The sequence below is a fragment of the Somniosus microcephalus genome, chromosome 5 (genome assembly GCF_052327205.1).
Source record: "Somniosus microcephalus isolate GS21.2 chromosome 5, FLI_Smic_1.0, whole genome shotgun sequence".
Lineage (NCBI taxonomy): Eukaryota > Metazoa > Chordata > Chondrichthyes > Squaliformes > Somniosidae > Somniosus > Somniosus microcephalus.
In genome coordinates, this window is record NC_140991.1 from 136129754 (window position 1) to 136155144 (window position 25391).

The 25391-nt window shown below is 44.6% G+C and overlaps 1 protein-coding gene across 2 annotated transcripts in view; it reads left to right on the forward strand.

The window, feature by feature from the left end:
- gabbr2 (gamma-aminobutyric acid (GABA) B receptor, 2) overlaps positions 1 to 25391 on the forward strand; it is a 1824974-nt gene that overhangs the window by 1785819 nt on the left and 13764 nt on the right. For both annotated transcript variants that reach the window (XM_085988269.1, XM_085988271.1), the window contains exons 14-17: positions 2985 to 3095; positions 4275 to 4499; positions 9670 to 9852; positions 10801 to 10930. In XM_085988269.1, the coding sequence (XP_085844395.1) occupies positions 2985 to 3095; positions 4275 to 4499; positions 9670 to 9852; positions 10801 to 10930 (649 nt within the window). The remainder of the gene's footprint in view (positions 1 to 2984; positions 3096 to 4274; positions 4500 to 9669; positions 9853 to 10800; positions 10931 to 25391) is intronic.

Sequence of the window (25391 nt, forward strand, 5' to 3'; positions counted from 1 at the left end):
TGATATCCACTTCTCCTGCAGATTAAATGGAAGCTTCTCAATGATGGGACTTACCGCTCTGGAAGTGTCTAAGTACAATAGGCCGGGTAGGTAGCCATCCTGCTTTGCGGCTTTGAGTTCCGACAGCAGATCTCCAAGGTCGCGGAGCTTCTGGGGTTCCTTATTTGTCAACTTCGGAAAGTTCTCCAACCTGGCAAAGAGAGCCCTTTCAATGGCTTCAGGTGAGCCGTAGCTTTCTTCCAGCCTCGCCCAAGCCATCTTCAGCCCCGCTGGCGGATGTCCCACATTGACCGCTTTTATCCTGCATGCATGTCTGGCGGACTCTGGGCCGAGCCATTTGATAAGGAGGTCGAGCTCTTCCCTTGCCGACAGGTCAAGCCTGTTATGGCACCTTGGAAGGAGGACTTCCACGCCCGATAATTCTCTGGTCTATCATCAAACGTGGTTAACCCTGTAGTTACCAGCTGGCTGCGTGCAAGGTATTTGGCAAGGTCGTAGGTGCTGGGACCTGTGCCAGGGTTGCCTTGAGTAGGGGCTCTGATGGGGGTCTCAAGGAAACGAGAGATGGTTTGCTGCTGACTTTCTCTCTTCAGCGCTCCACTCCTCTGCACCATGTCCTCTGTTTTGCAGGGGAGGATCCTGTGACTTGAGGCACGCTGTCCATTTTGACCTTGATTGGTGACATGGGGCATGTTATATGAAGTGCTTGAGTCTGTAGAGATGTGCGGGTCTTCATCCCTCTCTCTCGTAAACTGTATGTCGGCTTGGAGACTCACGTAATCTCTGGTGCGCTGTCGTCGACTCTGCCGCAGAACAGGAATTAAAGGTTTGTTAGCTGCCTCAGGATCAGCTTCCACCAAAACTGCCTCGAATACTTGTGCCTCAGCTAATGCAGCATCTATCTCCTTTTCTTCCTGCAGAGCGTCTAATGTGGCTTGGAGACGGGCCTGGTCAGCTTGGCGTCCAACTTGGAAACGGGCCTGTTCAGCTTGGAGACAGGCCTGGTCAGCTTGGAGACAGGCCTGGTCAGCTTGGAGACAGGCCTGTTCAGCTTGGAGACGGGCCTGTTCAGCTTTTATTTCTATTTCTCTGTCGGCATATGCAGCTCTTGCTTGGGCTGCTTCTAGCTTAGCCCGTGCTTTGGCTATGGCCATGCTTACTCTTGAACCACGTGATGACTGGGAACCGGCTGATGACCGGGAACCAGCTGACGATCTGCAGTGTCCACAGCTTATAGACAGATTGTAACTGGCTTCAGTTCTGTCTAACTGCTTAAGGTCTTCTACTCGTTGAGTAGCGTTTTCGGGATTACCTTCTGACATGTTGATGTGAGGTAAGTGTGGCGTACAAGGTGAAGACTTAAGCTGGCTCTGTCGTGATGGCCTACTCTGAGTGCTTGCTGCTCCACGTGGAGGATCTCCTCTCTTCACAGCTAGCCGTAATGCTGTCTTTTCACTGTACTGGTCTTGCTAGACGTGCTCCTATCTAGTTATCCAGCCAGCTAAACACTCATTCAAATAATTCCTCGAGAAGTGGGTTTGCTGTTTTGAAGCTTTACTTGAACAAATTTGTGAAACTGTAAACAAAGACAAAGTATGTTTTGTACATAGAACTGAGTACTATACATTAGATGTTACATAAGATATAAACATGTTTATGACAATAGAATAGACTAATTGTATAACTAAATAGCACTGGAGCTAAACTTCGGTAACTAATAACTTCTTATAGACAAAGTATTGTCAAAATACTACACTGACAAGGTTGTTCTCACGTTATTAAACAAAGATACTCACAGACATTGTGTCTTGCCTAGCGTATGAGAAGAGATGGAATAAGATTGAGAATCCCTCATGTAGCTTTCTTCATAACTCTGCCAGGTTCTTCCTGGAATACTACTTCCGGGTCAAACAGGAAGGTCAAATAACTTATTGCAGTATACTAACACTGCTATACACTAACTACCACTAGAGGGTGCTATCTGCATGTAATAAGTCCAGAACAATTGTCATTAATGCATTTTAATCGGCCTGTGCAGCTTCGGTGGCTTCCTTAAGCTGTTTCCGATTATTTATGCGGACAAACGAATGGCCTTATGCTTAGGCCTAACTGGGTTGATCTTTTTCGATCTGACGAAATGCATATTCAATGTTTGCCTAGCTGTCTGGCTTTTCAAACACAAAGTCCTTTTCACAGAAATGCATTTTAAGTTTCGATTTCCCAAAACTGCCTGTTCTGTGCTGCAGAGTCCAAGCTTGTAAAATCTTACAGGCATTTGGTCACGAGGTGCGGACGCCATCTTTTGGGTACCCTTTTTCAAATTATCCATAACCTTAGGGGAATGTGGGGATTTTGAGAACCTTACAATGGCAAGTTCAAAAGCAGCAGACATTCTGGTGAAGCACAGACTTAATTTAATACATTTAAAAAAAAGTTTTAGTTAAGACTAAAACTATGATTTAAAATTGCAAATTAGTAGTGACAAACATGATTGGCAATGTTATAATGTCATGGTGTTGCTAATCGTGTCATGGCACCCTCTTCTACTTATAAGTGAGGCAGTGTCTTGCATGCTTTTCTTTCAGGGTCTACCCCTTTAAGATCTGACAGACATTGCATTTGAAGAAAAGTAAGCAAAAGTGCCTACTTTAGCCAAGAAAGGCTGATTTATATGTTGCTGGTAGAGGTCCAATAGACTACGCACAACATCTCACCATTTACTCTTCCAGTAGTTGTATGTGTGAGAATTATGAATGGTACAGTGAAGGGTAACTGCTATCATTTCATATCCTACACTAACTGTTTTCAAAATTCACTTCCATCTTTAGCAATTCACCAGAGCCTTTCATCTTGTGACCAGATGTCTTTCTGAGTAATTTCACATCCAACCCTATCAACAGACCTACCTGCCCATTATTGCCAGATAATTGGAAATGTTTAAACTTTATGTGGCTTGGTATTAACTTTGTTCTTTGTTCTTGCAGCCGGATCCTGCTGGGAGAGATTTTGCAATCCGTCCATTGCTGGAGCACTGTGAAAATACCAACATGAGTATTTGGCTGGGCATTGTATATGCATATAAAGGTCTTCTTATGGTATGAATTACACTGTTTTTATTTCAGAACAGTTTTTTGATGAATCACATCTATTGTCTTACCCTCCCAAATGTACAACTTTGCATTTTCTTTGATATTCTTCACTATGTTCGACCAGAGCTATCTGTTCAATTTGCACCGGAGCCTCCGTGCCTTAGCCTTGATCCAATTCCCCTTCCTGGATGTTTATTCAGGTTTAACCAAGCAGTCAGTACTGAGGTTTAACCTCAATATTCTGCTCAATCCAGTGCACTCTCAGCTTTGACCCCGCCAGAGTCTGTGGGGTCAATAGGAAAGCACCTCATTTGCATTAGGCCAATGAACCCCTGCACCACCAAGAGCTCATCTCCGGTGTCTGCCTGGTCCATGCGGTCAGAAGATCCAGTGACTACTCACCATTGGGGTGAAGGGGGATACCCAGAAACCACCTTCCCTCGAGATCCCTTCCAATTATCCCTCGCCCTCCTGTGTAAGGATTCTGATCCAATTTTTGCTTTAATTGGCCAATGTCTTTACGGGTCCCAGCTAGATTTTCCAGTTGCGCGAGTCAGGTGGGCACCCGAGATGTACCCACACTGACCCAGGCACTTGCTGGCTCCGTGCAAATGAGGTGGTCTTCCACTGACCCTGCAAGCTCCATTGGGGTCAGCACTGGGGGCAGCAGTGAGTACGATCCCAGGGTAACCACTGGCATCGCAGCCAGCAGATTTTTGTGGCCTACGTCATTGCAACAACTACCATATTCTTGCACTATCTGTAAATATAAAGTATTTCTTCCATTGCCTACACTTGTTTTATATTAAATCGTTAAAAAATGTAACAATTGCTATTCGTTTGCCATTATAGAAATAGAAGAATATCTTAAAGTTAGAAAGTGTAACAAATGGGGAGACCTGAATGGACAAAGCAACCACCCAGCTTCATCATTCTTTCTATTTAACACTCTCTCATTAAATATCCTTTCTTCGTATGTTTTGTTATTAGTGGGTGAGCATTTAATGCATTCACGTAATATTCCTCTGTCTGTTATTTTAACACAGGTGTTAGCCCATTTATTTTAAATGGATTTACACACTCTTTTAAATTAATGATTTAAGCATTCATCTGCTATTATTGCAAACAGTAATTTTTAAACTCTGCTTTATTTTATTATTGAATTGATTTTTTTTTCTTTTTCAGTTGTTTGGATGTTTTCTTGCTTGGGAGACTCGGAATGTGAGCATCCCTGCCCTGAATGACAGCAAATACATCGGAATGAGTGTATATAACGTGGGAATCATGTGCATTATTGGAGCTGCAGTTTCTTTCCTAACTCGAGACCAGCCAAATGTTCAGTTCTGTATTGTGGCTCTGGTGATCATTTTCTGCAGCACCATCACTCTCTGCCTGGTGTTTGTGCCAAAGGTGGGTGGAATGATAAGTTACCAATAAAGTAAGTTAATGTAATACGACATGATTAACAGGATATAGTATTGAAGCAGTTTTCTAACTCTCAAATACATTTCAGGGCTGATATTTTGGTGTCGGGGACCCTCGCCTGCTAGGCCGCCTATATCAGGAAATCGCTGGTGTGCTGCCCATGATTTCCCCACTAAGTAAGGCCAGCGGGTGAGATTCAATATTAGCAAAAGATAACAGATACTTGAATGGATAGTTAGACAGAACAATAGATGGATGAATGAACAAACGGATACTTTCAAAGCTGCGCTGGCCAGCATATCTCCTTTCTAGCTGAGAGGTGATCCACCAATGATGCAGGCATCATTTATCCAAAGTTGAGAAACCAGGCTGAAGGGACAAAACCCACAGTGTAGAAGAATATCAGGGTGGAAAAGAGTAAAAGAAAAGACCATAGCACCAATTTTCCAAGTATGCACCCTTCTCCCCTATTTCAAGAGAGGCGCAAACCCATTTAAAATAGTGGTTTATATCTCCATTTAAAATAGTGGACAAAGGAATGTTGTACAAACACATTAAGTGTTTGTACACTAATATCACAAATGCTCATTTCTAGGGTTACAAATCTCCAATGCAAGGCACAATTTAATCGTGTGAGAAAATCTGAATGCAGCATTTGGCCTTCATCGTTCTGACACAGTTGCTCTAGAATATCCTATATATGCTCCTGCAAGGTCGTTTTTCCCCCATTGCACTTTTACAATAACAATATCTTACTATTCTATTGTGTTCCATATGCAAAAAAAAGTCACAGAGCACTTTGCAAGATGGAAAGAGGTGGACACCAAACAAGAAAATAAGAGGAAATAGAATTTACGGTGAGCAAGTTGACACCAAGATGAATAAGAAACACTTTTAGGAGGCTTTTAAAGATGGAAGGGAGGTGACAAGGTGAAAAGATATTGGGAGTGAATTGAAAAGAGCAGGTGGATAAAGACTGAAGGAGCATCCACCAGTGGTGGAGCTGTGGGGTAGCTGTAATCTGGTGCCAGAGGAATAGAAGGAAGGAACATGTGGGAACATTTGTCTGGAGCACATTGCTGAGGTAGAATATTGTGAGGTCATGGAGGATTTGAAAGTAAGGATGAGCATTTTGAATTCAAGGGGGCTTGGGGAACCAGCAGAGCTTAGGAACGATGGGCTTGTAGCAATGTGGAACTCTGTTCAAGAGAGGACCCGAGTGGTGCAAGTCTGAATAGCTAGGAATTTATGGAGAGTGCAAGCAGAGAAAGTGCTGGAGAACTCAATTCCCAACGTGATGAAAGCAGAGATAAATTTATTGGCAACAGTGGGAGAGAGGTAGGGAGATAGGGAACCTTCCAGTGTGTGAAAGCAGTTTTGGCAATTGAATAGACCTGGGCAGGAAGGCCAGATCAGGGTTAAACAGAATGACAATTCATGTTAATACAAATTCCCAATGGAGGTGAAAATGGACACAGAGCAGTGGTCAGAGAATCAATAAACAGTTAAAAGGTGAGTGAAAGTATGGTCATGGTGGTAAAAAGAAAGACTTGCATTTAAATAGCGCCTTTCACAACCTCAGTATGTCCCAAAGCATTTTACAGCCAGTTAAGTACTTACGAAGTGTAGGAACTGCAGCTGCCAATTTGCGCACAGCTAGGTCCCACAAACAGCAATGTGAAAATGACCAGATAATCTGTTTTAATAATATTGATTGAGGGATAAATATTGGCCAGGATGCCAGGGAGAATGCCCCTGCTCTTCTTAAAAATAATGCCATGGGATCTTTTACGTCCACCAGATAGGGCAGACAAGGCTTTGGTTTAATGTCTCATCTAAAAGACGACGGCCGTGATTTTGTCATCGGTGTTGGGTTTGGTGCGGGACAGCTGGTTTCCAGCTTCCAGTTCCGCCCCCAGCTGCTTCCGCTCCACAGACGTGATTTTACCTTGATTGACCTTGTTAAGCCCGCCCTGTGGGCTTGCCAACCAGTTAACAGGAAGCGGGTCCGATTACGTCATTTGATGACGCGCCATCTGCCGGTTTCCTTAAAGGGACCACGCACAATTTTATTTTGACAGTTGATTTCTCAGTGTTTGACAGCATTGAGATGTGCTGAAAACACTGACAATCACTGCATAAAGGTGCACCCAGGCTCTCCAATGACTCCCTCCATAGGCTGGAATAGATAGCAGCTGCAGGTGAGGTGACAGAAGAGATCTGTCACTGGTGAGTGAGTTTCTCCCAATGAGCTGGCATTGGACATATAGTTGGATTTAAAAACTTGTAAGCTAAAGAAATCTGTAAATGTTTTAAAAATGCAGTACCCAACATTTTCTTGGCTCTGAAATTCACCATGTGCAACATTGGATCCTTCACACCACTTCTACAGCTGTCATCATTCCACAAACATTACAGCAGACTCACAATACACCACATTTACCTGGTGCGGTGTCTGGACGTTGGGAAACCCGAGCCAGAAACAGCAAAATCCCAAAACAGGCAGAAAACTACCAGCAAGTACCTGTTATTAGGCAGGTAATTGCCTTTAATACGCTTCTCGCCACTAGGTGTCGGGTCCATTCGCAAATCGGGGACCCGACACTTGGGAAAGCTGTTTGGAGGTGGGTTGACGGTGGGATCGGAACCCGCCATCAATCAAAACGAATTTAACTTCTGACCCACCTCCAAACCCACCTTCTGAGCACCAGCAAAATCACGGCCGACACCTCTGACAGTGCAGCACTCCCTCAGTACTACACTGAAGTGACAGCCTAGATTTTGAGAGGAGGGTGGAAGTCTGTCTACCCTGCCCACATACCGCCCCCCCCCCACCCCCTACCTCCCAGGGTACAGCTGCAGAGGTTATCCAGCCTTGTGACTCATCTGGAACTTGGCAGATACTCTTCATCTAACTGTGCCACAGCTGACGTAGGAGTGCTTGAGGAAGATACTAGGTACCTGAACACTAATATTCCTCACATTGATGAACGCAGAATTCATCAATAAAAATATACATTTCTTCATGAGGTTCCAAAAATCCTATATTGTTTACGGAAGCTTAGGCTGGAATTTTGTTGGCACTCAGGGGGCGGGTTTGGAGGCGGGACATCTGGCAAAATCGCAAAGATTGACAGTAGGTCGGAAACCCACAGTCAACCCGCCTCCAATCAATCTTCCCAAGTGTTGGGTCCCCGATTTGTGCATGGACCCGACACCTAGCAGCGGGAAGAGGATTATAGCCACTTAACTGCTTGTTAACAGGTAGTTAACAGGCTTTTTCCAATTTTGACACTTTTACTGTGGGCTTCCTGACATCCGGACACCACGCCAGGTAAGTGTGGCATGTTGTGAGTCTGCTGTAATGTTTATGCATTGATGACAGCTGCAGAACTGGTGTGAAGGATCCAATGGTGCAATGGTGAGTTTCAGAGGTAAGAAAATGTTGGGAAATTCATTTTTAATGCATTTAGACTTTTCTGTAGGTAACAAGTTTTGAATTGTATGTGTAGTCCCGCCTCATTGGGAGAACCTCCCTCACCAGTGACAAATTGCTTCTGTAAGCTTACCTGCAGCTGCCATCTATTCTAGCATAAGGAGGGAGTCATTGAAGAGCCTGGGTGCAAGAGCTCACCTTTGTACAGTGATTGTCAGTGTTTGCAGCACCTCAATGCTGTCAAACACTGAAAAATCAACTGTCAAAAAAAATTGTGCATGGTCCCTTTAAGAAAACCGGCAGGTGACGCGTCATCAAATGACGTCATCTGACACCGGCTTCCTCTTAATTGGCCGGTAAGCCTGCAGGGTGGCCTTAACAAGGCCAATTGATGTAAAATTACATCTGTGGGCCGGATGCAGTTGATGGCGGGACTGGAACCCGGAAGGCAGCTGACCCGCTCCCAAGCTGCCTCGAAGCAGAAAATCGCAGCCTTAATCTTGCAAAAATAAAGTTGTGAGAATTCACCATTCCTGTGCTCTCAACTGAGAGCTATGCTCGAAAGGAGGGCAGATCAAAGATAGGGGACTAGAAAATCCATGGCCTTTATAATGTGCCATAACTTTGGCACTGGAACAGCTGGAAACTACACTGAAACCTCTTGGGCCGGGTCCTGGCCTTTCCCTGGTGCTTCCTCTTTGGCCATTTGGGTGCAGAGTTCCTGTCATTCTCAAGCATGGCGAACACCAGAATTCCCAAACTGCAGGTCTTCAGTGGGACCCAGCATAAGGTCGACGGAGATATAATCAGAAGTAACTTGCCAAGATATGGGACACACGTGGGGGTCCAGGCTCATTGTGTGCTATGCCCACCCGAGGCCTGCATTGCTGGCCCAGCCAAAGTTCATGTGACCAGAGGGAGTGCCCTTCGTTTGAGCACCATTGTTGGGCATCCAAGTCATTAGAGACACATTTGGAGTGTTTGCTATGCCACAATGCCAGGAAATCTGTTGCGGACACCCGCCTGCGACAGGCTAATTAAAGAACCTACCCAGACCCTGGAAAGTCCACCAGTGTCAGTTGCAAAGGTTCCTGGCAGATGCAATCCCGGCGTAATTGCCAGGATCACTGGGCTGCAGACTTTCAGGTTGCAACAGTGTAGTGCTGATTCTCTATCCTACGCTCCCTTTGGGCACAGCTCTCTACAGTGAATTTACCTTATTTTGTATCTTGATCTTTGCAATCAACAAAAAAAGTCTCTCCTGTGAGACAGCTCTGAATAAACTAAGCTAATCTTTCTATGTAGTGTATGAAAACAGCATGTATGAAAAATGGACGACACTGTGTGCATGCATACAGGAACTGTGAGCATTTACAGAGCCACTGTTGTCATTACAAATGACATCACTAGGCAAACCTGAACTGACCATAATCTGGACCCCAGTGAAGAGCCAATGTTCGGAGTCCCTGCCCCCGCTCCACCCCTTTACTCCATGGCCTTCTAAGGGGCAAGCAGAGGCTCTACCTCCAGATGGACATCCCAGAACTTTTGCCACTAAGCTGGGATCTTACGTAACTGGGTCCTGGCCTAGTTTCTAGTAATTCTAGCATACTCCTGCCCAAGTTACGGTGAGAATACACTTGAACAGCCACAAATTTTTAGAGTCCTTTGTTTTAGTATCTTGCATTAAACTGTCCTTTCCTGGATCTCTTCCTACAGCTGATTACATTAAGAACAAATCCAGATGCAGCCACTCAGAACAGGCGATTACAATTCACGCAGAATCAGAAGAAAGACGACTCAAAGACATCAACCTCTGTAACAAGTGTGAACCAGGCAAATACATCTCGACTTGAAGGATTTCAGACTGATAACCATCGCCTGCGAATGAAAATCACAGAGGTGCTCGCTTTGCTTTCAACCATATCTGCTATATTTTCTCTTTTCTTTCCAATGAATCATGCAGTTTCAAACAGACAGCTGTGAAGTTCCAGTGAATACCATCGAGAAGATCAATTGTTTGAAAACTCAAAGGAAAATGATTATCGTGAATATTTATGCAGGGAAATATGAGAATAACCAGTTACATCAAGGCAGAGAGTGGGTACTCAGATGCCAACCAATAATAAATTTCTTAGGTTTTTTACTAGAACTTGGCAAGTGGATATTCCCTAGTGGAGGTACAAATGAGGGATTCCCATATTCTGAAAATGATGAAGTCTCTTGGCAGATGGAAGGATTTCTTTCAGTTTCTGAGATTGTTTACTATTTTTTTCTCTCTTTATTTATCTTCCAAAATCTGTTATGCAGTTTACAGATCACGATGAGTCAGGACACATATATGACCATCTCGCGCACACAGAGAAATATATACATGTGAGAGTCGAGGCATGTTAGTTCCCATTTCTAAACTTTTCAGAATGCAAATACTTTGTTTACATTTGATACATGTTAAAGAGACATTCTTTCAAGGGGAAATTCTTTTCAGGCACCAATTGTTTGCCAATGTATTTAAAGCAGCTCTGATAGATTTGTGCTTACTGGAGATTGTCCATGAATGTGACAATTTAATTTCCACTGGGCCATCCTAATTAATTGACTTCAACTATATAATGGGACAGGATGAGAGCTGAGTGTAGAATTCATGAATCTATGATGCACTCTGAAGAATGGAAAATTCCAACTCTTGTCTGCAACTTGGACACAGTACAAATTGCAATTAAATTTCTTGAAGCATCTGATGCTTAGAAGTCTCTCTTTGCTCATAGCTTAGGAAAGGTCACTGCAATTCACATAGGCATAATTGAATTTAAACTGTGTTCATTGAGGGTGCGCTGCTTCCCTTTACAGCTTGACAAAGAGCTTGAGGAGGTTACCATGCAGCTACAGGACACGCCTGAAAAGACGCAGTACATTAAGCAAAACCACATTCAAGAGCTGAATAACATCCTGAGCACACGGAACTTCACTGATGGAAAAGGTAAGAGCATCTGTCTGTAACACCCTTAGAAAATTCAGCAACACTTCAAAGGAGACACAGCTCATTGTTTAATACTTTTTGATGTATAGCAGCAAACTGTTGGTGTTAATTTAAATTATATTTGCTGCAAATTACAATATTTTAATCTATTTGTCCTGAAAGGTTCTTCATTCCAATCCAGCTTGCGTAACTTTGGATCTATTATCTGTAAGATTGCAGTCCAATATAGAATGTGGCTCTATTTTTCCCTTGGCTGCACTCTGAGTCTGGTAATTCTCTGATATTATTAGACAGCAAATGAAACATGAAACCCCCCAAAAAAGGACTGAAGAAATATCAATGTCCAATATATTACATTTTTCTGGGTGTCTGCCTTCTTTAATGTTCCATTACTGAGGGGATTACATTGAGATACCTCTTCGGGCAAGTAGAGGTCACAGAGGTATTCATAATTCTGAATTACATGAAATAGCGGCTAAAATATTCAGTCAGTATAATAAAAGAGCTAACCCAAGTTAGACAAGTTCTTCAAATACATTCCCTTATTTTTTTTAGGGAGACTCAGAAACAGGTGTCCATTTAGGAAACTAGATAACTTTTCCAACATTTTAAACAGTCTATATTCCTACCAGTTCAGTTGTCATTTCTTGGCTATTGTCGTCAATAAGGTTTGGGATCAATGTAATGATTAATAGACAATCTTGATCAGCAAGTGGAGGTTAGAAAGATTCCAAAGAGAAATAAGAGGGATAAGACCAAACCAAAGGAGATAAACCCATAGAAAAATTAATAAGACAATAGTAATAACAAACATAATTTTACTGCCTTAGTTTCATGTTTTTGCTGTAATTAGACACATTGGGCAGGATTTTCATTGGGCCGTGGAGGCGGGATTGGAGGCGTGTGGGGGGTTAAAATCCCGAAATCGGGGGTCCTGACCCCATCCCACACCCAACCCGCCTCCATGCCAGTTTCAAAGGAGGCGGGTACCCGCCCCGCACTGGGACCCGCCTCCCTGAGGCGGGAAGGGGATTAGTGCCAATTAATTGCCTGTTAACAGGTAGTTAACAGGCAGTTTTTAGCCTAATCCCTATTTTTAAGGTTGAAGTGTGGGATTCCCAACAGCTCCAAACCACACCAAGTTAGAGGAGATGGACCGTCGGGATGAAGGGCTTGGAGGGGTCGAGATGTCCGGTGTTCAGGTGAGTGATGGGTGCATGAGTGCAAAGGTAAGTCTGTTTGGTGTGTGTAAAGTGTTTAAAGAAGTTTTACATACCTTTACTTACCTTTACAACCTTCCTTCCTTCAGGTCTCGGGAGTCCCTCATCTCACCGGCACAGAAAGCAGAATGGCTGTGATCTGTCAAAAATTGCAGCATTCAGCTTTCTGTTCCGGGGAGATCTCTAAATCATCCTGAGAGGAAGGAATTAACTTAGAATACAGATTGTTAGTGTTTGACAGCTTCAAACAGCTGTGAAACGCTGATATTTCATCTGTCAAAAGGACTTGACAGATGAAATTTCAATCTGTGATGTCACCTGTTGCTGGGTGGCCCTTATTGGCCTGCTGAGCCAGCTGGGCGGGCTCAACAAGGTTAATCAAGTCAAAATTGCGTGGGTTGGCTAGAACTCGATGGAGATGGGACTACAACCCCGAAAGTTGTAGTCCCACCTCCTACCCGACTCCTCAATGAAAATCCAGCCCATTCTGATTTTACTCCCATCCATTCCATCCCAGTATAAATTAGGCGGTGCACTATTGGCAAGTACCTAATTTCATCACAGCTAAACCTGGCTGTTTCAGGGTTTAGTTATTTTAAATATGTTGGGAATTGGCACTCGCTACAAACTGGGCAAGTACATCAGGTGCTGCTGGTAGCCTTAAAGGCCTGCAACAGAACACATCCACAGTGATTTTTTGGCCTGCTGGCTGTTGTCAGTAACTCCAATCTATAGTGCAGTTGTCTGTGCAGTGACTTGGTGAGTCTTTCTGACCCTTTTGGCTTCTTTGTATTGCTTTTGTTTAAGTGTGTTATGGTTTTTTGAATTGTGCTTAAATTTCAATTTTCTTTACATTTCTCTTTTAACCACCTTACCACCTACCAGTTGGCAAAGTTTAATTGCCATATCGAACAGCCCCGTTAGTAGAATGGGCACTCCTTTTGAAATTCCTCTTGTCCTTGGGGAGCTAAAGGAGAACAAGAATTTCCAGAGGATTCCTCCGAGGGAGATTTGCCTGTACCTGAGAGAGGCAGCACAGACAAGCCATTATCCACTTAGGTAGGTCACAGACTCTACTGGACCTCCTGGGCATGTCAGCAGAAATGGACCTTCTGTACCTACACTTGAGCAGGGTGAGCTTTCTGCAGTTTGGGATTGTGCCCTCAAGGTAGCATCTGGTTGTCCCAGTAGAAACGTTGTCTCGAGAGGTTGGAAGTTGAAGAAACATGTGCACTGATGAGTCTACAATCTGCATGTCAGTAATTCACTATGCATTATGCAACTAGCTTGTTCTTAAATGATTTGAGGAGTTTCAGTCTCAAAAGATGCAAGAGTGGCAAGGCTTTCAATTCTACATTTTATCTTGAAGGTGTACCATTCTGGGATATGGGTATATATGAGATGCAAATAATGCACTGTAAGGTTGTGTGAGGGCTTGGCATGGGCGAGGAATACATGTAGAACAGGCAACAATTAATAGAAAGCAATTATGGATCATCTATGAGACACATGGTACAGTTGGGTATTGGTTCTTTACCAGATTCCTTTATGTGCCTTCTCTTTCTCCATCTGTTCCCAGGTATCCTCTGGGGTGGGTGCCCTAAGTGCCAAATTGGGCAACTCTCTTTGCACCCATCTTCATTTAGCCATGCATGAAAAATGGGAATGGCTATTGGACCACTCATTTACTTGCCCGTAAAATCGATTTTGTTATATTATTAATCCTTTGAGTTTGCCTTCTCGTCCATTGGTAAGGGTTGTGCCTCTGGTTTTGGTGAAAGAGCTGCCCCATTCATCATGCTTAATGGTTGTATTACCTGAGGGTAAATGTTGCCAGTCTGCACTCTCAGCACAGAGCCTTGCTAGACAGAAGTCTGGGTTGGAGATAGAACATTATCACTGTAGAGGCAATTCTACAACCCACACTCCTGTCTGGTGAGGGTCTGTGCTAGAAGTGGAGCCTCAGAAAATCCACCTTCTGATCCCAGAGTATGAACTAGTAGGGTTATAGGGATATCAGAAAATAATGTCACATTGTGTTCAAATGTTGCTTAAAAAATAAAGAGAAAATATAAAGATGTTGATATTTGAAGGCTTAATAATAATGGAAAAAGCATTTATTCTTTTAATGAAATATACAGCTGGAGGGATTTAGTTAAAAAGTATTGTTAACATTCTACATTCTGCCCTTCTGTGTATAGGCCTTAAGAGAAAAAAAAAATGATGAGAGGTGTCACACTTTTGTCACTTCAAGCACTGGCCACTGCACTGCAGGAACTTCATGTTTCCCATCATCCACTTCCTGGGGCCTGCTTTGCCGCAATGTATGCCTGTTTCATTTGCAATATTTTGCAACCCCGATCTCAGTCTCCCTATCCTGATTGCCGCTCTCTTTTCCCACTACCCCCCACCAAGCCCCAATCTTTCGCTCTCTCCCGACCGATTGCTGGGGACTGTCCCCTTGTCGCTGATTTTCCCACCTGGCAGCTGGCCAGCCTGTCAATTTGGCTGGCTGTTGGGTGGGAAATGGAAGAAAAAAATGATAATGAGGTCCTGCTGTTAAGTTCATGACCCCGTTCAATGACTTCACATGGGCACTGCCTCCACCTGAGATATGAATCATTGCTCATTTGAAGACTGGGCCCCTGAGATCTGGATTGCTAGGTTCCTCAGCCAAGAGCAGTCATTTCCCCCCCCCCCCCCCCTCTCATCCATTCCCACTCTCACTAGTGTTAAGTGACTCATCTGGTGGCAGCTCTTGTGATTGTCTCTTTGCTGGTGTTTGCACAGCTAAGATGCCAAGATGGAGCTGGTGAGAATGTGGTAGCAGCAATGGATCTGGAAATGCCCAAGCAGTCATTAGAGTGGCTGGCTCAACAGCTTTTTGGGGGAGAGAGTTCCAGACTTCCACTACCCTTTGTGTGAAGAAGTGCTTTTAGACATCACCCCTGAATGACCTAGCTCTAATTTTAAGGTTATGCCCCCTTGTTCTGGACACCCCCACCAGAGGAAATAGTTTCTCTCTATCTACCACGTTAAATCCATTAATTATCTTAAATGAAAGCAAAATACTGCGGATGCTGGAAATCCGAAATAACAACAGAAAACGCTGGAAAAACTCAGCAGGCCAGGCAACATCCGTGGAGAGAGAAACAGAGTTAACGTTTCAGGTCAAAGACCTTTTGTCAGAACTGGAAAAAAAAGGAAAGGGGATAGATTTTAAAGCAAGTAGGGGCTGGGAAAAGGGGGAGGGGATGAAAGAACAAAAGGGAAGGTCAGCGACAGGATAGAAAGCAGGAGAGATTAAGAGACATTAAGAAATATTCAAGGAACAAAGGATGGCTCTGGATGAAGTGTGAATGGCCCTGGCAGAATAGACAGCTGCCATGTGGGAGGGAAGAAAAAAGCCCAGACGAAAGTGTGGATTAAAAAAAGAGAAAAAAAAAATATATGTATATATTGATAGGGGCCGAGGTTATGATCTGAAATTGTTGAACTCTATGTTGAGCCCAGAGGGCTGTAGAGTGCCTAATCGAAAGATGAGGTGCTGTTCCTCGAGCTTACGCTGAGCTTCCATGGAACAATGCAAAAGGCCGAGGACGGTGAGGTCTGAGTGGGAATGGGGCGGTGAATTAAAGTGACAGGCCACCGGGAGCTCGGGGTCCCCCTTACAGACTGAACGGAGGTGTTCCGCAAAGTGGTCACCCAATCTGCGTTTGGTCTCCCCAATGTAGAGGAGACCACGTAGTGAGCAGCGAATACAATATACTAAATTGCAGGAAGTACAAGTAAATCGCTGTTTCACCTGGAAGGGGTGTTTGGGGCCCTGGACAGTGGGGAGGGGGGAGGTATAAGGGCATGTGTTGCATCTCCTGCGCTTGCATGGGAAAGTGCTGGGCAAAGGGGAAGGTGTGCTGGGGGTGGTAGAGGAGTGGACTAGGGTGTCTCGGAGGGAGCAGTCCCTACGGAATGCTGAAAGGGGAGGTGAGGGGAAGATGCGTTTGGTGGTGGGTTCACGCTGGAGGTGGCAGAAATGGCGGAGGATGATCCGTTGAATGTGGAGGCTGGTGGGGTGAAAGGTGAGGACAAGGGGAACTCTATTGTGGTTCCAGGAGGGAGGGGCAGGGGTGAGGGCAGAAGTGTGGGTGATAGAAGGAAACTGTCGAGGGCCATGTCAACCACAATAGAGGGGAATCCTCGGTTGAGGAAAAAGGAAGCTACGTCGGAAGCACTGGTATGGAAGGTGGCATGGTCAGAGCAGGTGCGGCGGAGACAGAGAAACTGGGAGAATGGAATAGAGTCCTTACGGAGGCGGGATGGGAGGAAGTGTAGTCCAGGTAGCTGTGGGAGTCAGTGGCCTTGTAGTGAATGTTTGTCAATAACCTATCCCCAGAGATGGAGAAGGAGAAGTTGAGGAAGGGAAGGGAAGGGTCGGAGATGGACCATGTGAAGGCGAGGGAAGGGTGGAAATTGGAAGCAAAGTGAATGAAATTTTCTAGTTCAGGGCGAGAGCAGGAGATGGCACCGATACAGTCATCAATGTATTGGAAAAAGAGGTGAGGGAGGGGACCCGAGTAGGACTGGAACAAAGAGTGTTCCACATATCCCACGAAAAGGCAGGCATAGCTAGGACCCATTCAGGTACCCATAGCAACACCTTTGATTTGGAGGAAATGAATGAAGTCAAAGGAGAATTTGTTCAATGTGAGAACAAGTTCAGCCAGGCGGAGGAGGGTGGTGGTGGATGGGGACTGGTTGGGCCTCTGTTCAAGGAAGAAACGGAGCGCCCTCAGGCCATCCCGGTGGGGGATGGAGGTGTAGAGGGATTGTACGTCCATAGTGAAAAGGAGGCGGTTGGGGCTGGGAAACCGGAAACTGTTAAAGTGGCGGAGGGCGTCGGAAGAGTCGCGGATGTAGGTGGGAAGAGACTGAACAAGGGGAGAAAAAATAGAGTCGAGATAGGAAGAGATAAGTTCCGTGGGGCAAGAACAGGCTGAAACGATGGGTCTACCAGGGCAGTCCTGTTTGTGGATCTTGGGAAGGAGGTAGAAGCGGGCTGTGCGGTGTTGGGGAACTATGAGGTTGGCGGCTGTGGGGGGAAGATCTCCAGAGGAGATGAGGTCAGTGACAGTCTTGGAAACGGTGGCTTGATGTTCGGTAGTGCGGTCATGGTCCTGGTGGAGGTAGAAGGTGCCGGAGAGTTGGCATGCAGCTTTCGCTAGGTAGAGGTCGGTTTGCCAAACAACAACAGCACCACCCTTGTCAGCAGGTTTAATGACAATGTTGGGATTGGATCTGAGAGAATGGAGTGCTGCAAGTTCAGAGGGAGGTAGGTTGGAGTGAGTGAGGAGAGCAGAGAAATGGAGACGGCCGATGTCACGGCGGCAGTTTGCAATGAAAAGATCTAGAGAGGGTAAGAGGCCAGAGGGAGGGGTCCAGGTAGAACGGGAACTCAGAAAGCGGAAGAAAGGGTCAGCCGTGCGGGGGGGAAGACTCCTGGCCAAAGAAGTGGGCACGGAGGCGGAAAAAGAGCTCAGTATCATGCTGAGCTCGAAATTCATTGAGGTGGGGGCGTAAGGGGATAAAGCATCTTAAACACCTCAATTAGATCACCACTTAATCCTTTATATTCAAGAGAATATAAGCATAGTCTATGCAACCTGTCCTCATAATTTAACCCTTTTTTGCCCCTGAATCATTCTGGTGAATCTGTGCAGTAACCGGCCCGAGGCCAGTATATCCTTCCTGAGCTGCGGTGCCTAGAACTGAATGCAGTGCTCCAGATGAGGTCTAACCAGAGCTCTGTACAGCTGCAACATAACTTCCATCCCTTTGTATGCCAGCCCTCTTGAGATAAAGGCCAACAAGAGTACAGAGAACAGGATAGTTAGGCTAAATACGTGGCTTGAGCAGTGGTGTAAGAGGGAGGGTTTTAAATTTTTGAGGCATTGGAACCAGTTTTGTGGTAGGTGTGACCTATACAAAAGGGACGGTCTACACCTGTGCAGAGATGGAACTGATGTTCTCGGGGTAATTTTTGATAAAGCAGTTCGGGAGCATTTAAACTAGTATGGCAGGGGGCTAGAAACCTATGTAGTGAAATAGAGGAAAGTGAAAGGCAGACAGAAATAAATGGTAAAAGGGTGAGGAACAAAAAACAAAGGGCCAAACTAATTCATAAAAAATGTGAGCATAAAAAAAGCCTGAGGGTTTTATACCTTAATGCGAGAAGCATCAGGAACAAGGTAGATGAATTAGCTGTGGAAATAGAGGTTAATAATTATGATCTAATTGGGATTACGGAAACATGGTTGCAGGGTGAGCAGGGCTGGGAGCTTAACATACAGGGGTATTCAGTATTTAGGAAGGATCGACAAAAAAGAAAGGGAGGAGGGGTAGCATTGCTAGTAAAAGAGGGGATAAATGCAATTGAAAGGAAGGATATTAACTCAGTTAATACAGAATCTATATGGGTGGAGCTAAGAAATAGCGAGGGGCGAAAAACATTAATAGGAGTGATATATAGGCCTCCAAATAGTAAAATAGAGGTTAGGGAGGGCATCACGAGGGAAATTAGAGAAGCGTGCAATAAGAGCACAGCTGTCATCATAGGTGACTTTAACTTACATATAGATTGGACTAGCCTAATCAGTAAAAATAATGAGGAGGAGGAATTCCTTGAGTGTTTAAGGGATGGTTATCTGGATCAATATGTCGAGGAACCAACTCGGGAACAGGCTATATTGGACTGGGTACTGTGCAATGAGAAGGGACTAATCAGTAATCTTGTTGTACGGGGACCCTTGGGTCAGAGCGATCATAACATGATCGATTTCTCACTCGAAATGGAGAGCGAAGAAATTGACTCAGAGACTAAGGTCCTGAATTTAAACAAGGGGAATTATGATGCCATGAGACGGGAACTGAGTAGGTCTGATTGGACAACGTTCCTGAGAGGACTGGAGGTAGATAAACAATGGCAAACATTTAAAGAAAGAATGACAAAATTGCAAAAATTGTTTATACCAATCTGGCATAAAAGGAAATCTAAAAAGGTGACTCAACCGTGGATAACAGGGGAAATTAGAGACAGCATAAAATCCAAAGATAGGGCGTATAAAATAGCCAAAAAAAGCGCCAGAGCGGAAGATTGGGAACAGTTTAAGATAGAGCAAAGGAGGGCAAAGGGCATGATCAAGAGGGGCAAAATAGCTTACGAAAACAAGCTGGCGGAAAATATAAAAACTAACTCCAAAAGCTTTTATAAATATATCAAAAGGAAAAGACTGGTGAAAACCAAAGTTGGTCCATTGCAGTCAGATACGGGGGAATATATAATGGGAAATAAGGAAATGGCAGATCAACTAAATGCATACTTTGGGTCAGTCTTTACGAAGGAAGACACAAAAAACCTCCCTGGGATATCGGGAAAAATAGGGACATTGGCAAAGGAGGAACTGACGCAAATCAATATCTCTAAGGATATGGTGTTAAGGAAGCTAAAGGGATTGAAGGTGGACAAATCCCCAGGGCCTGATAACATGCATCCTAGGGTACTGAAGGAGGTGGCCCTAGAGATAGCGGATGCACTAAGGATGATTTTTCAGAATTCATTAGACTCGGGAACAGTGCCGATGGATTGGAGGGTAGCTAACGTTACCCCACTATTCAAAAAGGGGGGTAGGGAAAAAGCAGGTAATTACAGACCTGTAAGCCTTACATCAGTTGTGGGCAAAATGCTGGAGTCCATCATTAAGGATGAAATAGCGGAGCACTTAGCAAATGGGGACAGGATAGGACAGAGTCAACATGGATTTACAAAGGGTAAATCGTGCTTGACTAATCTATTGGAATTTTTTGAGGGAGTAACTGGTAGAATAGATGGGGGAGAGCCAGTAGATGTGGTGTACCTGGACTTCCAAAAGGCCTTCGATAAGGTCCCACATAAAAGATTAGCATGGAAAATTGAGGCTCATGGGATAAAGGGGAAAGTTTTGGCGTGGATAGGGAACTGGCTGTCAGATAGAAAACAGAGAGTTGGAATAAACGGCTCATTTTCTGAATGGCAGGCAGTAACAAGTGGGGTACCACAGGGATCTGTCCTGGGCCCCCAGCTGTTCACAATTTACATTAATGACCTGGATCAGGGAGTCGGATGCAGCATTTCCAAATTTGCAGACGACACTAAACTAGGAGGTGGGGTGGGCTCAGAGGAAGAGACCAGGAAGCTCCAGAGCGATTTGGACAGACTGGGCGATTGGGCGGATAAATGGCAGATGCACTATAATGTGGACAAGTGCGAAGTTATCCACCTTGGGTGCAGGAACGGGAGGGCAAATTATTATTTAAATGGCAATAGATTGGGAGAGGGGGAAGTACAGAGAGACCTGGGTGTTCTTGTACACCAGTCACTGAAGGCGAGCATGCAGGTGCAACAGGCGGTCAAGAAGGCAAACGGTATGCTGGCCTTCATAGCAAAAGGGTTAGAATACAGGAACAGGGATACCTTGCTGCAGCTGTACAGGGCACTGGTGAGACCACACCTCGAGTACTGTGTACAGTTTTGGTCGCCTCATCTGAGGAAGGATGTTCTTGCCATGGAGGGGGTGCAGCGGCGATTCACCAGGCTGATACCAGGAATGGCGGGAATGACCTATGAGGAGAGACTATGTAGTTTAGGGATGTACACACTGGAGTTTAGAAGATTGAGAGGGGACCTCATAGAAGTGTATAAAATTCTGACAGGTCTAGACAGACTGGATGCAGAAGGAATGTTTCCCTTGGCGGGTGAGAACAGAACTAGAGGACATAATTTAAGGATAAGGGCTAAACCATTTAGGACAGAGATGAGGGGGAATTTCTTCACTCAGAGAGTGGTGAACCTGTGGAACTCATTGCCACAGAGGGCAGTGTACGCCAGCTCATTAAATATATTTAAGAGGGAATTAGATATATTTCTACGGGCAAAAGGGGTTAAGGGTTACGGAGAGAAGGCGGGGACGGGATACTGAATTAAAGGATCAGCCATGATCTCATTAAATGGCGGAGCAGGCACGAAGGGCCGAATGGCCTACTCCTGCTCCTATCTTCTATGTATCTATGTATCTATGTATTCCATTAGTCTTTTTAATTAGAGCTTATTTAGCTGTGTACACAGTGACATTTTCCCTTGAAATAGTGGGTACGTGAAAGGGCATTACAATACTTTAAGAAAGCACAAGAAGCTGAACTACATAGGATGAAAGCAAAATACTACGGATGCTGACAATCTAAAATGAAAACAGAAAATGCTGGAAACACTCAGCTGGTCAGGCAGCATCTGTGGAGAGAGAAACAGAGTTAACGTTTCAGGTCTGAAGATGAACCATTTTTGTGGGACCTGGATGAGCCTGGGCTTGCAGAAATCATACCTTTTTGAAGAGACCTTCAGCAGTTCCTTTCAGGGCAGTCAGTTAAGCCTCTCAGGAAGCACAGTAAGTTGTGCAGATGGGAGCAGAAAGTTACAAAGTTTTCCATAGTCTTTGTCTTCTCATCTGTCTGCCCTTGTTTTATCCATCACTGATTATTAACTGAATTTAGAAATTGCCAGTAATTGAACTCTTGACATGGAAGTAGTAACTCAAGGACATCTTTATTTTTAGCTAGGACTAAATAATTGGATGAAATTATTATTTACTACTGTTGTATCTAATTGTGAAAATGGATTAATTTAATTTAATCATTTGTAAGAATTTTAAATTGTGGTTCAGTGTTGTGGCAATGACTTGAAAAATTTGGAGCTTTTTTCATTGGAACAATGTAGATTGCTTGGTGATATGATACAAGTGTTTAAAATTATGAAAGGATGGGACTAGTTAGATAGAAACAGACTGTTTCCAGTAGTTAATAGGACAATTAACGAGACTAAGTGGCGACAAATCCGCTGGGCCTGACAACCTGCATCCTAGGGGGGAAATTTCCCAGCCCTGGGGAGGCAGGTCTGCCGGGAAAATGGCAGAAACTGGGAGCGGGTACCGACCACGCTCCCAACCCGCCTCCGTGCCATCTTCCCGGGAGGTGGGTCCCCGAGTCGCGTAGGGACCCATCTCCTCGAGGCGGGAAGGGGATTAGAGCCAATTAACTGCTTGTTAACAGGTAGGTAACAGGCAGTTTTGAGGCTTTTCCCCATTTTACGCCTGCAATTGTGGGCTTCCCAACAGCTGCGAACCTCGCCAGGGTGAGCGAGGTGAGTAGTGGGTCTGCGGGTGTGAGAGGGGTCGAAATGTCAGCTGTAGAGGTGAGTGATGGGTGCAAGTGTGTACTTGTAAGTATGAGAGGTGAGTGTAAAGTGTTGGAAAAAGTTTCCTTACCTTTGCTTCTTTCTGCAGGCTTCAACCTTTGAGGATCCGGAGGTGCCTCATCTCAACGGGCAGAGATGACAGAATGGCTGCTGCATTCTCAGATACAGCAGCCATCTGCTTTCTGCTGAGGAGAGAGGTCTTGGTAGGCCTGTGTGCAAGGGCTCACCTTAGAGCAGAGATTGTCAGTGTTTGACAGCTTCTCAAAAATTTTTTGACAGATAAAGCGTCATACGCTGACATCATCTGTCACTGGCTTTCCCTTAATTGGCCGGTAAGCCCACAGGGCACGCTTAACAAGGCCAATCAAGGGAAAATAGCGTGGGTTGGTCAGACATTGCTGGGGGCGGGACGGAAACCAGAAGTCCCGCCTCCAGCACATCTCCTTTGAGAAAATCCTAGGGTGGATGAAGGAAAAGGGTTGAAGAGGTATGGGAACAGTATGATTAAATGTGATTAGGACTATTGCTTGTGTGGAGGGTAAACGATGAATGGTTGGGCTGAATGGCCTGTTTCAGTGTAACTCCTATGTATTTCTATGTAAATTTGTTTAGTACTTTTTTAAAGTTGGGATTAATGGTTATGCTACAAGGATACTCTTAGGATATGTAATAAGAGGCTAATGGGAGACTCCACAGGGAATTTTAGTAGTTCATCCACAAACCAAATCCTCCATCAGATATTCTGAGCCAGGTAAGGAAATCTAGCTTGCAGCATTATGTGCTTTTACCATCGGGAGTGTCATTGTACCTCCAACCTACAATACATGCTGAGGAGAGCGGCATCACATCATTATGAATGGATAACAATCCTCAGCTTTGGTATAATTATTTATAGGATTGCAGAAAGAATATTTGATAAATCGAAGTCTATCCTGAATACAGAATTTATCCCACAAGTAACTTTTGTGGCAGTAACAGGTAAGTTCTGCTCTCTCAATAGCTTATTCAAATATTAACGAGGCTGAAAGATTCTGAGAATTTATTAGCAGCAGGGAACCTTACACACCACCAGTGCCTATCATAAAATCGCAGGCACGCTGGCAAAATTACCTTGTGATGATAAAATTAAGTTATGCTTTTTTTTAAAGTATTTTAATTTAATTTTCATTGAGATTATTATACACCTGCAGGAACATGTAAAGTTGGATTCACCTCACTCTTCTGTCTTTCCACCATCTTCAAAGGTCCATTACGAAGATATTAATACCAGCAATTATGCAAAGGTAGAGCCCAGGAACAATACCTTACAAAAACAGATACAACTGATGCTTCCCCTATATGCAGGTCATCCTGTGGTGCCCAGCATTAGTTTTGACCCCCACAATAGTACTGCTTGACCTAGGGGCAAGGGACTGGCAGTGTAAGCTGCCATCTTGACCAGGCCCTGCACAAACATTCTTGCCCTAAACCCCTGCTGAAAATAGTTAACAATCCATCCCAACACTCCCCCCTGCTGCATTCTCACTTTATCAGCCTTTGTTTCTATACTGCCACCTAGTTGTTGATCCATTACCTCTTGCTATTAAACATTTATCATCTTAACATTATTGTTAAGTCTGTGGGTTGTATTATAAATAATCACAGACTCCACTGTTAACAAAATAAACACGTCTTTACTATTCAGAGGCTCGGGCGATTCTGCCCTAGTTAACGTATCACAACCCTTATATACTGGTGTGGTCACTATTGGTATTACAGTATACATGAGCCAACAAATAGTGCCACACCGAAAGTAGTGCTCTTAAAGGCGAACGGTTACATTCTATAGTTCCCTTAAAGGTAAACGGTTACATACACAACACTCCTCCCTTTTTAGCTTATTACTTACAGAATCCCCTTTAAACATACAATCTTCAACTTCATATAACAGTTTACAGATATACTCTCGATGGAGTCAACGTCATATAACAGTTTACATGTTTAGTCTCTGTGGAGGTTTCCGGATCCTCTCTGGATAACGCCGAAGTGGTGTCGTCATTCCTAGCGGCCCAGTATGGGTGCCTGGCAAAATCGATTCAGCTGGAACAACAGTGTCAGGTTCATCTGAATCCAATGTTACTAGATCAGCAGTAGGTGTTCTAGGTATTTCAGTTTCAACATTACTCGGGTCAGGTGGTGAAGTCGAGTGCTCATTTGTGGCGGACTCTATGAGCTGGTCAACATGGCGCCTTATTACATTGTCCCCAATGTTCACCGTGTACATCAACGGGCCTAGCCTTTTTTTAATAGTTCCAGGCTGCCATTTTTCTGTACGATAGTCCCGGGCCAAAACTTGTTGCCCCATCTTGAAAGACCTAGTTGCCCTGTCATTGATGTTCTGGAATTGCCGGTTCTCCACGTCCCTTCTGACATTGGGTTTAAGTAGATCCAGCCGGCATCTTAAGCGTCTGTTAAAAAACATCATTGCGGGAGTTTGATTTGTGACCGCATGTGTTGCATTTCGGTATGCCAACAAAAAACTGTCTACCTTATGTTGTAGACTTATGTCTTCATTACTCATGGCCTTTACGGCCTTCTTGAAGGTCTGGACGAACCTTTCAGCCAACCCATTGGAGGCGGGATGGTATGGGGCTGATGTGTAATGTTTAACCCCATTGCTCTTTAGGAATTTCTTGAATTCCTCGGACACAAATTGTGGTCCGTTATCGGAACAGATCTGTTCCGGCAGGCCATTCCGAGCAAACATGGTTCTTAACACCGTGATGGTTTTCTCCGTCGTGGTGGTGGTCATTTTAATTACTTCCGGCCACTTGGAGTGGGCATCTACCGCTATCAGGAACATCGAGTCCATAAATGGACCAGCAAAGTCGATGTGTACTCTTTGCCAAGGAGATGAGGGCCACTCCCATGGGTGCAGAGGAGCCGGTGGTGGTGCGTTCTGAACCCTCTGACATCCTAGGCA